The sequence below is a fragment of the Cheilinus undulatus genome, linkage group 9 (genome assembly GCF_018320785.1).
Source record: "Cheilinus undulatus linkage group 9, ASM1832078v1, whole genome shotgun sequence".
Classification (NCBI taxonomy): Eukaryota; Metazoa; Chordata; class Actinopteri; order Labriformes; family Labridae; genus Cheilinus; species Cheilinus undulatus.
Window position 1 is genome coordinate 11,920,351 of NC_054873.1, and position 14,918 is coordinate 11,935,268.

The 14,918-nt window shown below is 37.9% G+C and overlaps 1 protein-coding gene across 1 annotated transcript in view; it reads right to left on the minus strand.

Annotated features, from left to right (window-relative positions):
• cftr (CF transmembrane conductance regulator) overlaps nucleotides 1-14,179 on the minus strand; it is a 51,423-nt gene extending 37,244 nt beyond the window's left edge. Inside the window, exons 1-7 of the mRNA XM_041795777.1 lie at nucleotides 13,868-14,179; nucleotides 11,827-11,937; nucleotides 5,466-5,577; nucleotides 4,133-4,348; nucleotides 3,640-3,729; nucleotides 1,400-1,563; nucleotides 512-637 (exon numbers count right to left, since the gene is read on the minus strand). Coding sequence (XP_041651711.1) covers nucleotides 512-637; nucleotides 1,400-1,563; nucleotides 3,640-3,729; nucleotides 4,133-4,348; nucleotides 5,466-5,577; nucleotides 11,827-11,937; nucleotides 13,868-13,920 — 872 coding nt within the window. The 5' untranslated portion in view covers nucleotides 13,921-14,179. The remainder of the gene's footprint in view (nucleotides 1-511; nucleotides 638-1,399; nucleotides 1,564-3,639; nucleotides 3,730-4,132; nucleotides 4,349-5,465; nucleotides 5,578-11,826; nucleotides 11,938-13,867) is intronic.
• Between the last annotated feature and the right edge of the window lie 739 nt (nucleotides 14,180-14,918).

Genomic DNA, 14,918 nt, shown 5'->3' on the forward strand with positions numbered 1-14,918 from the left:
TAAAAAGAAGGTTAAATACTGCAGCAACACAAATTTTCCTCTACAAATGACTAGACACCAGGCTAATTGGCTGTTAGCTACAACAGCCAGGCTTGCCACACTGGGAGAGTGTGTGCCATCACATCCAGCACTGAATGACGATGTTAAGTCAAAATTTCCTAGGTTCAGAAGACCTCAAGCAACACATTATGCTTTGTTAATGAAGGCTTCAGGCAGCTGCTCATTGAGCATGAGCCACATGGTTTCTGTTATTCAATTTATTCTTGGTATCAACATAAAGACATAGAAACACATCACAGAGAAAGAGTTTCATTAGATGCATGGAGATCACACTGGTCATTTGCTATACAATCTGTGGTCTTGAGTTGGTGGCAGGACATCAACATTTTTACATATGTGTGTAGAGGACTGAACGTCAGTAAATAGGAAAACAGGTAATAAATGAAGAGAAAATATACTGTTTGTAAGAATTTTTCATTTTGTGATAGAGATTGTGTGACTGGTGTCTTACTGCCTGATGTTTTTGATGATGGTTTCCATCACCTCCTCCCAGCCGTACGCCTTCACTGAGTGGATGTTCTCAACAATCTCTGTGGTGAGAGCCAGGCGGCGGTTGATCATCCCTGCTCTCTTCACCCTTTCAACACAATGAAGTTTTAAAAAAACCAACTCACAGCAGCATGACATAGGCATAGAGGAATATTTCTGTAAGCTTTGACTGAAGTGTGCGAGTATTTACTTATATATTTGTCTGCATATTTTTGCTTCCACCTATACTGAACACAGTCTGCATTTGTACATCATGTGTACAGTACTTTGCAGAAATTTTAGGTATGATTGGGCCAAAACTTAACAAATTGTTTACATATATTTATACATGTATCTTTAAAAATGGGTAAAATATACAATATGAAATCATTTATAAGTATTCTTTGTTTTTGGAAGGCATCTGGTGACCCCCTCCCAGTGTCTTGTGACCCCCACATTGAGAACCACTGGCATAGAGTACTGTCTGGCCAGGTAGCAGGGTTGCCACAAGCCCCAGCTCATGCTGGGCCCAAAGACCACTGGCAATCTCCAGGTGTATCACAATGGGTGAAGAGGCCCAGACAAAAGAGATGCCATCGAGGTTGATCTTGGCCATCAAGCAATACACGTGTGTCAAAAGGTGTCGAGCTTGATTCTGGCCGCCCCAACCCCCCCTTTCCAATCCAAGGTTGTGGCACATTGGGCCCTGTGATGAATCCTTAGTGCCTTACTTGCCTAAAACATATGTACATGATTGTATCTGCATACCTGTGTGTTCCAGGATTTCAAATCTTCAGCTGACAAAGCCACTACTTAGAGACACAAAACAACTTACTTTCTTACAGTAACAAATAGTCCTGGCATTACTCACCGGTGAGGACCCATCTTCTGGGAGAGCCATGCTTGAATGATGCCCAGTAGAGTCAAAGCTGCAAGTGCGCAAAAGCCGTTCACTTCGATCAGCTCCCAGATCAGACCCACACACAGTATACACTGCAGGGGGGTGATCCATATAAAATGGGCCAGGCCCAAGCTCTGGGGTAAACAGACAGGGAACACAGTGATGAATCTGGTGCACATAGGATAAAGGCTGTCAAAGTATTGATATTTTTGAATATCATATACGTGGGATACAATGTTTACTCTGACATCAAAAGTATCAATTCATTTTCATTCCACAGCTATTGCAATTCATAGAGTGAGATAAGAGGCTTTAGAGAACTTTTAAGATGAAGTGAAGAGTCTGAGCTAGATATATAAGAAAGTGCTGAATCAAATTATAAAGTAAATTTTCATTTTGTTTCACAAGGACAAAAAAATTAACATATTGAAGAAGCAAAATATTTATTCTCGAGTATCCACTTTGATTCAGTTAGTACTGTGCTGAACATCAGGTAAGATACTCACAATTCTTACTTCAATGATCTCTTTCATCAGCATTACTTACAATGTTCAAATGCACACATAGACAAACACAACTAGATCAGGTAATCCCTATAAGTTATTATAAAAACAACATGTTACATTAGCCTAGCCAAATCTGAGCCAGGTGATAATTGTCTCAAAGCAGGTAGCAGAGTGTTTCCACATTCAACACCTCAGCGAGACCCAAGGCAAGACTGAGTTCAGTTTACACATGCACACATGCATATGGACACGCTGCCCCTGGCTATGTTGTGTTTGTTATCATGTTATTTTGACTTTAAAAAACTGATATCCACAGTTAAAAAAAACTACTTATCTGAAGTACTGCATGTGTTTGTTTGTAAATGTCCGTACTGTTTCCTATCTTTTGTCCTCTGATTGTCTTTCACTATAAAGAACACACAGCTCTGTGTCGGGTAATAAAACAGATTCAGTAAAGTGAATGAGGGTGTAAATGGTAAACCCTCCTTTCCTTCATCATCTCTGTGCCTCATTTTAATGGAAAACTACTGAGTTGTTCATTTGACTTAAAAAAGAGTTTTTTGCACTTAACAATGGGATACAATTCACCTCCGTGAGTGTGCAGGGTCCTGTTGCACCTTGTGGTTCATATTTGCTTTGGTTGAAGCCAAAAATGTGTACTAAATTCACATTTTCAGACCTTACTGGTTTTAAAATGAAAGATTTTGTCAGTTTCATGGAAGATCATTTTAGACACATTTTACACAGCAGCAAGAGGTCATTGTTCAAGGGAAAACATGTAAGGAATTTCAAGAAATATTGTGGAATTGACTGTAAAATTCAAATTATCATGGAATTTGGCATGAATGTGGTTGTATTAGTTAAAACTGGTCTCTTCAAAATATAAGTTGGATCCCCTTGAGGGGTGCTGTAGATTGCGGGGGGGGGGGCTCTGCCAGCTTTGAGGTTGTTAAAACTAGAGTTGCACATATTTACTAAAATTATGATAAAATACTTATTAATAGGTTATAAAACGGTCTTTGGGTAAGACAATTTGTGTTTACGGTTATTTTCTTTGGATTCAAACAAAAAAAAAAAAAATTAAAATCAATGTTAATTTTGACCACAAATTATCACTATTTTTTGTGTTTGTCCCAATGGGGCTTTGTAGGTACAAGTACGTAGGGTTAAAAGGAAAAAAGGTGGGGAACAAATGATCTATCCAGTAAAAAAAAAACAACAAAAAAAAAAAATAATAATAATAAAATAAAATAAATAAAAAGTGTGCTTAGTCTTTGTGTTTACTGTAACTGTTCTCTGCTTCTGTCTGTGTCTGTTTTTGAGTTTTCATGTGCAGAAAATACAAAACGTTTTGAAAATGAGTCAATTGAAACATTCAGTCATGTCTTAGCAAAGCCAGCAGGACAAGGAAGTAACAAACTGTCAACAAGTCAAGAGGACAGATAAAAATATCTAATAAGATAAGATAAAAATAGATAAGCTAATCTGAATCATGAACCCAAAATGGGAAAGTAAAGATTTCACAGAACCCTTGTGTTTTTGATGGCAGAAAGCTTAGCTTGACAGCATGCCAGGTAAGTTACATTAGTATTTCAAGCATCTAAATTACCAGAACTTATCAAAATAGATTTGTAAGATAGTCCCATTGGGAGAAAATCCAGTTCTGATATCTGCATTTGTTCAGTGAATGTTTAATTTCCTCACCTCATCCAGCTTGTTAAGGTGGGCTGACATCAGACTGACCAGCTGACCGGTGCTGATTTTATCCAGGACTCGACTTGACAGCTTCAGGGTCTGAAAAGGTCAGAGATCAGAGGTCAGCTGAAGAACAATAGGGAGAAAGTGAATTGACACAGAGGAAGCTTGAAACACGTGGCTACACTTTGAAACAATACAGCCACACCTCCTCCAAGTGTCTCACCCCTACTGGAATGACACGTGTTAGAAACTTTCCGGGAATGTTCATTCATGCATACTAAACAGGGTGGAAACGAAAGAAATTTAATACAATACAGGGATTAAAAGATGACAAATGTTAAAACACAAAGCTACCATACAATCTGACCATCTAACAGCAGAGAGTGTGGGGACTATAGCAAGTGTTGAAATCACGTGTAACCATAAGAACAGTATTACTCACTTCAACGTTAAGCCTTTAGCTTAAATGACACATAACTGAGCTCTAAAAGTTCCTCACCTTCTTGTATATTAAACTGAAGAGGGCGATGCGGATCTGCATGCCCAAGTGATGCAGCCCAAAGATGGCAGGTTGCAACAGTAGGAAGCGAGCAGTGAAGAGGAGGCAGAGACCCAAGGCCAGGAAGTATCCCTGGCTCCGCTCAGGAGCATGAAAAGGGTCAAAGGAGGCAATGATACGACCCAGAAGCTGAGGTTGTACTGTCTTTGAAGCCTCCTATACAAGGAAACATGGAAATGAGCAGAATAAATAATATGACTTTTGACTCATTAGAAATTAGACAAAATTACTCAGCATCTCCACTAATAACCCAAGTAAATACAAAATTAAGTTTTCAAATGAGGAAATAAAGCTATCCAAAAACATTGTCCTATGTGAAAAAATAATCTCTCCGCCCATTAAATCATGAAATGAATTTTCTGTTAAAAAAACATAAACACAGTTTTGGAAAGCTGAGTTCAATTTCACTAGACAGACAATAATACCAATATCGTCGCTTTGAGCATTTATCCTTAAGCAAGGTTCTGCTAAATATTCATCCAAGCTAAGGATAAAACAGAATGACAGTAGGGTCTAAAAATCATATTCTTGGTAAAAGACTTTGGTACCCTTCTGTTTGGGTTAATGGACCACAAACAATGACATTTTTTAGCTTAGAAATATAAAAAAGAACATTATGTAATTTCAATATGGTTATGTGGAAATGTGCAATTTTGTTATCTTTGTAATTCAGCTCAACGCAAATGATTAAACTACTAAAGGGGACAGGCACTACATTTTATCCCTGACCAAACAAATTATGACAAGGTAAAATAAGAACTTTATCTGATTATAACTGGGTTTCTCTGTGACATGTGTTAATAACAAGGTAAACAAATGTACACAGATAAAAACGATTTAGATATATCTATTGTAAGCCTTCTCTCTGTATTTCCACACAGCCTCTTTAACATCTAACAGGCATTCTTGTCACCATGACAACCACCTCAAACTGTACCAACTGACGCAACGGCTGTTGTCAACACAAAGTCTTGGACAGTAAGGTGGTTTTGCGACACTGTGGTGCCACATGCTTGGGATTTTTGTGCGACATGCCACTTGAGCTGTGCAGTCTATACTTCTGATCCCCTCCATCGCAACACATGCTCATGTGTATACAATCAGATGGAGCTGAATGAACTAATGCTTTATTCTACATCTTTATAGCCACAAAAGAAGGATACCTAGCATTACTTCAATAAAGTACAAGGATAAGAAGTCAACAACTGCAACTCAACACTTCCTAAGTCTTGCTTATGTCAGATCTGCCTCCTTTCAGAGGTGGTAGACTCACCCCGAGGTAGAGGAGGACCCCAAAGAAGGCGAAAGGGCCCAGGAAGCAGCGGGCCAACGCTCTCATCAGCTTGGGCTGCTTCTTGGCTGACACCACCTCTCTGTCCCATTCTCTGCAAAGAGAACAACACAGTTACAACTCAGTTAAGTAACAGCAGCCAGATGCCAGCAAACTTTGGCTGTTCTACTTGTCTGTGGCTGTTTGTTTACTACTAGTCTGGAAGCAGACCAGCTACCAGCTCTTCAGTTTTAAAGGTTCAGTTTCAACTTGTGCCTGTTATAAGTTCACTCAATATGAAACTGCAGTGCATTTAACACAATACCATTGCCACCAATGGGAGAGTCATGTAGAACAGTAGTTCTCAACTGGTCTAGCCTGGAGACCCACCAGTTTCCTAACAGACAAATTGGGACCCAAAACAAAACAAACATATCTTTATTAAATAAATAATTTTGCAGTACAAATATTGGATAGAACAAATAAATGACTGCAAAAAAGAGACATTAAACATGTTTTACACCCCATTTTCCCCATGAATATATGTTTTGTTTTGGTTTTTTTCAAATGATTTTGAGAAATTACCTAATTATCATGGGAGAAGCAACGTTGTTTTTGCAAGAACAGGAGACAAATTAGTTGAAATATTGAGAAAACATTTATTAAGATGAAACCTAGTAAAGTAACATGTATGAATGCATGTCCACTAAGACTGCTGTACTTCTCAGACCTTTTGCCACCATGTTTTTTCCCAAACACTGGTCGCCACCCACTGGAAACAGCTTCGTGACCCACTTTTGGGTCCCGACCCACCAAATGAGAACCACTGACGTAGACCTTAATAGAGAAAAGCATCTTTGGCAAGCCAGTTTTATTTAACATGTGTGTCTCAGAAAATAAGAATATCACAAAAATTTCATTTTTCCTCATAACTTAATTCAAAAAGTTAAACTTCCTTATATTATAGATTTATCACACACAAAGTGAAACATTTCAAAGCTTTTTCATGTTTAAACCTTGATGATTACGACCTACAGCACACAAAAATCAAAAATCGAGTATTTCAAAGTATATGAATTTTGAAGGTTGATATTTCAGTATATAATCAGTTTATGGTCTTTTGTAATATTCTAATTAGTTTGTCAAAATATGACATTATTTAATTGTGATTAATCTCAGAATTTCTGTAGCTAATTGCAATTAACCACACCCTTTAAAAAGTCATGTTATCAGTGTTTTGCATTTCAAACTGCTTCTGTGTCATTTTTCTATTGACTTCCTGTTTAGATACAGACTTACTTTTATTGGTAGATCAGAGATTTTAACATGAACTAACTGCAGAAAAAGGAACTTGTTATGCATTGAAAAATAAATAAGAGTACATTGAAAAAAGTATGACCTTGACTTGTCCACTGAGCTGTCCGTAATTTTCTTAAAGTAAAAAGAGACATAAAGGAAAAATAATAAAAGGAAATAAATAAAGGAAATGGACCTATTTTACAAAAAACTACAGGAAGGAGCGCTTCTTGGACTCAATAAAAAGTTTGTTTGAGTTGCTCTTTGGAAAAGGAATTTACAGTCATTAAATAAACAAGAAAAAACTCTAAGGCACTCTCTACAAGCATCAAAATGCCTTTATTTTCACGGCATGGTCCAAAAAACCTAGACCTAAAAACACACTTGATGCCAAAATGCGTTTAAGTGAGTTTTTAGGTCTACACATGACTATGCCATGCAAATAAAGGCATTTTAATGCTTGTAGAAAGTGCCTTGGATTTTTTTCTTGTTTATTCAAAGCATGGGATTAATCGCTTTTTTTTTTTTAAATAGTGCAGTAATTGTGGATCATGATTAACTGTGATTAACCTGATTAATCATATCAGCCCTAATTCTAATGTCTTGAGATAGTGTTTTGTTTCATTTTGTTAGCTGTAAACATCAATATTAAGACAAAAATCTTACCTTGAAAAAACTAAACTAAACAAAAGAATTATTAAAATATTTAGCTCTGTGTGTGATTAATCTAGAATTTATGGAAGTTGCACTTTATGAATTACATAACTGGAAAAAATGAACTTTTCTGAGATGCAACGGTATATAGCACATTTCAGCAGCAATGCAACGCAAAGTGCTTCATATCAAGACCAAATGACAAAGAGAAATGCAACATATTAGATGACAATATTCAAAAAGTTGTTAAAGCAGCCAATAGCACCATAAAAGTTGATGGGAAAAAAAAAAGATGACTGCATGGCAATGGTTTAGCTCAGAACAGGCATCCATTTACAGAGGCGATAGTCCTCGATGCACCGGGCTGTTTGGTGCATGTGTGCCCCCACTCTCTCTCCCCATGTTTCCTCTCTCTTCAGATGTCCTATCCAAATAAAGGCATAAAGGCCAAAAGAATCATCTTTTAAAAACTGTGATGACTATCTAATGGAACTTTGTTAATCATAATTGGAATGGCAAATGTTATTGCTATTTTTCAACTTTGATAAAATTTCATCCAGGTAATAACAGTTTTTTTTTATCTGAGGGCAGAACACTAAGTGTAGCAATGATTTTGTTGGCCTTGTTACGACACTTTTGGATTAACTTCCCACAATTGCCCCTGTGAGCAGTTACAGCTACCGTAAGTAGCTGCATTGTTCTCCAAGAGTCATTTATAACCGGGGTGATTTGGCTGACCAGTTCACTGGTGAGTGATGGGAGAAAAATTGGGGAAGAAAGGGAATGACTGAGGAGGTAGAATGACGCAGGAGAGTCCAATGAAGAAGAAAAGTGTTAGGGGAAGAGCGATAGGGAAAAAAAACGGGAAGTTTTATTTTGTTTGCAGGATAAATCAAGGCAGGGATGAACCAAATTAGTCAATCAACTTGGCAACAGAGCAGAAACTGAGCCAATCAAACTGGGATACAATTTTCTAGAGAAGTTTACTGACATCCTAACTTAAAGGAAAAAGGTATATGTTCATCCCAAAGCTCTAAATGTAGCCTTATTCCCTAATCCTCAAGTTACATATAATAGTATAGTATAGAACAGTATATGACAGTATATCCTGTTTCTGTCTATATTTGCACTGTTTATAGAAGAGGAAATACAAAATAAAGAAAAGCTCTGTGAACTGAAATGACCTGAGTTGGTGGGTGATAAAGGGGCTGACTGTACACAGCATGTTTTAATGGCAGGTAAAGTTCACATTCCCAGAAACCCCTCACTGTTTGCCTGATTGGAATAATGAAAGTTAAAATCACCCACCATGGCCCATTCATCACCCGGTGGGCAAAGGGCCCTTTTCTAAAGGTCAACTTTTTGCACCCGTTTACATTATCTAGCTTGTTGGCATCATTCAGTGTGATACGGGCCCCTGGGTAACCAAGGGTTGAGGCCAATGTGGGACAAGGCGGTGGTTGTTACATAAAGAAAGAGGTCACATTAGTCTTCAAACTGTGGCTTTACCGTCCGACTCTTTACTGCTTTCGAGAAAACATGAATATGTCAAAGATCTGGCAGGTGGTCAAAAGGGAGAGAAGAGGACGAAGAAAAAAGACAACAGCCCAAATGACTACAAAAGAACACCAAAGAAAAAGAAAATGGAGGAGAAAATATTTACTGTATATTTTTTCTTGTGTTTAATAGAATCATCAGATCGTTAACTTGGAACTATGTAATTGCTTGGCAGTTTAAATAATAATTGTTACGCTGGTAAAAGTGGCAGAGGGAACAAAACACCAGAAAACAAAGATGAGAAAGAGATTGAAAAAGAACTGGAATGTTATGGTTTATGAATTTTTGAAGGAAAGGAAGTGACAGAGCAAGTAGTTTTGTGTGATAGGGATAGACAAGGAAAGAAAGATGAGCCTATGAAGATAAAAAAAAAATGAAATTGAAGAGAGAAGAGTTAACCTTGTCCATCATCCATTGCTTCGGTGTTTGTTTGGCACACACACTTGGTTTATGTCAAGTCTCATTTAAATGCCAGCCCATATTTAAACTTCAGTCTGAGGGAAGGACTGCTACTGTAAACACACGGAAAGGGCACGAAAGTAAAAAACATCAAGGGTGCAGGCTTCCAGCTAAGTGTTTTTCTGCCATTTCATTCTCCATAAAGGTGATTAAATTCAACCTCATGTATGCAATACAATAAATAGTTTCCTAAATAAAAGCATTTCCATACGCGCTTTTTGCATATCACAATATTAGTCGCATCGCTCTAGAGCAGTGTTACTTTACCCAGCTCAACCAAAGAGCCAAATTGTTGTAAAATACCTTTGCAAGAGCCACAATCTAAGTGGTGAAAAGTGGCAAAAATGGCTTGAAGTAGCAATAAAAATAAGTTAAAGATGGCAAAAATGGATGACAATCAGCGAAATTAGGAAGAAAAAGAGGAAAAAGTCAGAAAGTAGCAAAAAATGGGTGAGAAGTTACAAAAAAATGAGTTAAAGGGGGCAAAAAAAGGTCCAAAGGTGGCAAAAACAAGTAACAAAAATGAGTGAAAGGGGACTAGACTGGGGAAAAAGCAGTCAAGACTGGCAAATTGGGCAAAAAATAGGAAACAAATGGTATTTAATGGTAAAAGGATGCTTAAATGGGCAAAATATGTTGAAAAGGGCAAAAATGGGATAAAATTGGCCATAAGTAGTGGCAAACATGGGCATAAAATAGGAAACTAGTTGTATTTAATGGCAAAATGTAGCTTAAATGGGCAAAACGAGACAAAAATGCTGAAAAAGGGCAAAAATTGGAAAAAAGTGGCAAAAATGGGGAAAAAGTGGCAAAAAGAAGTGGCAAAATGGGCAAATAGTAGAAAAAAGTGGTATTTAATGACAAAAGTTAACTTAAATGGGTGAAAAGTGGCAAAAAAATGGTTAAAAAGGGCAAAAAGTTTCCCTTTTTCAAGGTTTTCTAGGGGAGTAATATGTAAAATTAAGACGTAAAAGAGCCACAAATAATCACTAAAGAGCCACATGGGGCTCCAGAGCCACACGTTGACTATCACTGCTCTAGAGTAAAATGAATTCTGTTTTGGGGAGGTCTCCAAAAAATAAGAAAATATCTAAACTGACTTTGCGACGTTTTCTGTCGTGTTTAAAAACTCGTACAACGTGCAGTTTCTGTGTAGCTCTGTTTATGCCTTGCAAAATTTGCATTCCTGCTAGCTAGCTAACAGTACAGTAGTTGAGCTCTCAGCCTACGGCATGAGTCATCAACTACATTTGTAGTAGAGCCAGATTTGTCTTGGCAGATTCTTTGGGGCCAGATTTTCAAATTAACTAAATTAGAATACAATAGATATTTATTTCTTTTTCTAAAGCTGTCAGGTTGTCCGTTGCTGGGTATGACGGTAACGTGGTGTGCCCTAATAGGTAAAAAGTGGGAAGCAGGTGTTTTGTTTTGATTCTTTGGCAGGAAAATTGCACTCTCCAAGAGCCTGAAGTAAAAAGATGTCAGAAAACTACAGATTTAATCAGAACTAACTCTATGGCTGACAGGTGGATTTCCGTAAAAATTGGATCAAACGTTCAGTCACTTCTGATAAAACTGATGCATTCTTGATTGTTCTGGAGTTGATTTGGTAGCTTTATCATCTTCTGGGGGCCTTATGGGGAGCTCTGGGAGTCCTGATATGGCTACTGGGCCACCAGTTAATGATCACTGCCCTATGGTGATAGTTGTGAAGTATGGAGAGAGTCGTAACAACAAAGTTCTTTAAACCAGTGGTTCTCAACTGGTTTGGAGTCAGGACCCACCAACACCTCCTTAATGATAAATCATGACCCGATTTTTATTTCATTTTATTCAATTATAAACAAATTTTTCAAACAATGGGACATATTAGACTTTAAATGGAGCAAAAGATGTATTGGACAAAAGACACCGAGACATTTCCTTCAAAATAAGAGCATAACATAGATTTCTTGCCACATATTTTCAAAATGCTTACAGTTGCTCTTGTGTTTGTGTTGCACTTTCATACTTCTTTAATCATTCCAGTTTCTGTGTTGAGAAGACATTTTTCTGACTTTGGGGCAATAAAAAATGTAAAGGTTAAAACTAGCTCTCTACTTACTTTGCTGGTCTGCATATCTAAAGTACAAATATCGTTTGTAATAATTCCCTAAATTACTTCAGCAGGCCCAAGATTAAGGTTGATGCTTGTTATAACAAAAACCTGCTAATGTATTTCCGACTGTTACCAAACACATAACAGTCTTGTGTTTACATCTAAATCACTATTACATAATGGTGTTTATATACCATTTGCTTACTATCAATTAGAATATAAAGCACTCCACACTTTACAGAAACTGCCAATATTAACCCACAGCAGGTTGGAACTTTTACCGACTTAGGTATCACAAACCTTTCGAGCCTCTCAGAGAGGTTGTCCGCTAGATCATAAGATGGAGCCTTATACACATCTGAAAGCTGTAGCTTCTTTCTGAAGCCTTTCCTCAGCAGTGGTGATGTCCACCTGAAAGAAAACCAAAGATAAGTTTAGACATATTGTTGGATACCAGCTGTTTGAAGATAGAATTCCTAGAGAATGAATCTCAGCACACTTTTATCCTCAAATGTATTTGTTTGTGTGATTAGAAAATCAAACTCTGGCATTAATGGCAGGATTGTAGAGTCTGCAGCCTTTAGTGTAAACTCATGGGTTGTAATATAAGTAATCACTGAGATGTAACAGTCCATCTAGTGACAAAGAAGAGACATTAAGTCAGGTGTTTGCCATTCTCTCTAACTATAACTTAAAGAAGGGCTGTCCAATCTAGGTGACATACTGAAGTTTACATCATCTGCTTCTTTAGGACCTCTCATTAGTGCAAGGAGAGAGCACTGACACAGAGCCTGTAGTGTTTGTAATTTTAGGTTGAGGATATTACGTGTCAAAAAGATATTGCCAGCTAAGAAGTAAACTACAGTGATACCATACCATACAGTACCATACCATACCAAATACCAAGGGCTATTGAAAGGAATAGTTTGACTTTTTAGGGATATGGGGGCAGTTGGGAAAATAAGAGATTTTTGTATGAGGATTAGATAAAACAATAAAATTAAGAATATCGAATAAATGTGAGGAGTGAAGTCCAATAATACGAATGAAGATGAATATAGGCATACAATAAAGCATTGGTTTCCAACCTGGGGTCTGGGACCCCCCATGGAGGGGTGCCAAAGATCTTAGTGGGGGGCGCGAGGCTTTGTCTGTTCTGAGGTTGCCAAAATAAGATTTGCAAATATAGTCTAAAACCATAATAAAGCAGTTAAGTAGTTTATTCAAAGGTATGTTGATAAGAAAAGCATGCATACGCCTGTTTTAGGGTTTTATCAGTGAAACAAATAAAATCTGTTGATTGTTGGCAGCAGTATGTCATTTTTTCTTCTCTCTTGGGTCCTGGGGGGGGGGGGGGCTCCACTTTTCTTAGGTGCATGTAGGAGGGCTTAGAGGAAAAATGGTTGGAAGACACTGCAATAAAGTGTTAAAGAATGAAGCTGCAAAATTAAAGCCATAAAAAGTTCCAACTATTGGCAAAAAGTAGATTTAACAGCAATTTAAAATGTCAAGATTAAAGTTGAAATTTAACAAATAAAATTGAGTTGAAAGGAGAATAAACCTTTAAAAACTAAGCCAAACTTGAAAGATAAAGTCAAAATGTTGATTAAAATCTAAATCCGTGAAAATTTCAGTATAAATGCCAGAAACAAAGTTTTACAAAAGCAGGCAGATTTTTCTTTTCATTCTTTTTTTGCACATTGAACCTTGGCAAAAATTTCAGTCAAGATTTTGAGAATAGTGGCATGCAATTTGATGAATCAGAGAAAGAAGATATTTACATATATACTGACTGTATCTCTGCTCCTGAAACATTACTTTGCGAATCCGATAGTGCCCCCCCCCCCCAACTCCCACCTGACAGCAAGTTCTGGAACAAATCTGACTGCACCAAAACTCACATTTCACGCACATTTACAATCTGTCAGGTGCGCATTTTACGCATTAGGCACAGGAGACGTCTCACACTCTCTCTGGCATACATGGATTTGAACCTTTATGTAATATCTTTATAAAAAAGAAAAAAGTAACATGACCGTAGCATGACAGCATTAACGCTTTTGATGTGGAAGAAAATCACATTTAACGGTTTCATACTGCAGCGTCCTGCCTTGTGGTGCGCGTGGATACTCACTTCATAATCAAGGCAAGAAAAAACTAATCACACACAATGTAACTTTTAGTGATTAGTTCACACAGATGGCATGTTGGTGCATTAACAGCAGTTTCCGGTCCCCTTTATGATGTGAGTATCAGGGTATAATTTGCTGCGCCTGCACCTTGCCATCCTGAGACCTGAGCTCAAAGGTCCCCACAGATAAAAGATGAAGACCAGACTTACCAGAAGAAAAATTTGGAGAGGAAGTTGGCATCTTCCACTGGTGACTTCTGCATCCTAAGTGCGCCGCCAGTTTGGTTTCTCTGCACCTGAGTCTTGTTCGTGCGCGTCGCTCACATTTGTATGTCCCCTGAGTGGCTCCGTTTCCACAGACAGAGAGAGGGAGAGAGAGAGAGAGAGTGGTCTCCTAGTTTGTCCTCCAAAATTTCAGTCCAATAAATGGGATGTCACGGTTTTGTTATCTTCCTCTACAGGCTGCTATCCCGGTGCGTCTCGCTGGTCTCCTCTGGCCCCACTTGCTCTCTCCGTTGGAAAGCTCTCTCTCGTCTTAGTGCGACAGTGAGAGAGGACAGTCCATCCTTTATGGGCTCGCCAAAACCTGCGGAGGCACACGTCATTTCCACGACGAAGAGCCTCAGGTTGCATATTGTGGCAACAAGCTGAAGAGGCGAAGCCAGCTGATCCAAATGAGGCCACTTTGGAAGACGGATATTGATCCATATACAGTAACAGGAGTCCACAGGTCATAATGGAAGATTTTCTAACACTTTTCATGTCATTCAGAGGAATTTTGCTGTCTTCATTAACCTGAAATACCAAGTGAAAATGCCATGACTTACACTGTTGCCCTTCAGTTTTTTGTAATCTTTGAAAAAGTCTAGTTTCCATCAAAAGTAGCAGGAACTTCTTTAACTTAAATTACCGCATATCCTTGATGCCTGCAAAGATTAGGGCAAATAAGTCCATGTGTGATTATGTGCCACAAGGCAACAACAACAATCTCTTAAAAGTTTCAAGTTGTTTTCTGCAGATTTATAAAAATGGTTACGGAAAAAGTGCTGCAAATATACTCAACAAATCAGGGATGTTAGTCACTTCAAGCCCCAACTAAAATGCCCCTGTACTTTTGAAGTACTAACCTCAAATTAAGGCATTTTTTTGGTGTTGAATACTGTTACTGCAGCTCAATCCAGTCCCTAGTCAACTAGGTGGTAAAATTCACCTAACATCTCGGATTATGCTGGTGGTTTAAGAAACGTATACATTATCTAGC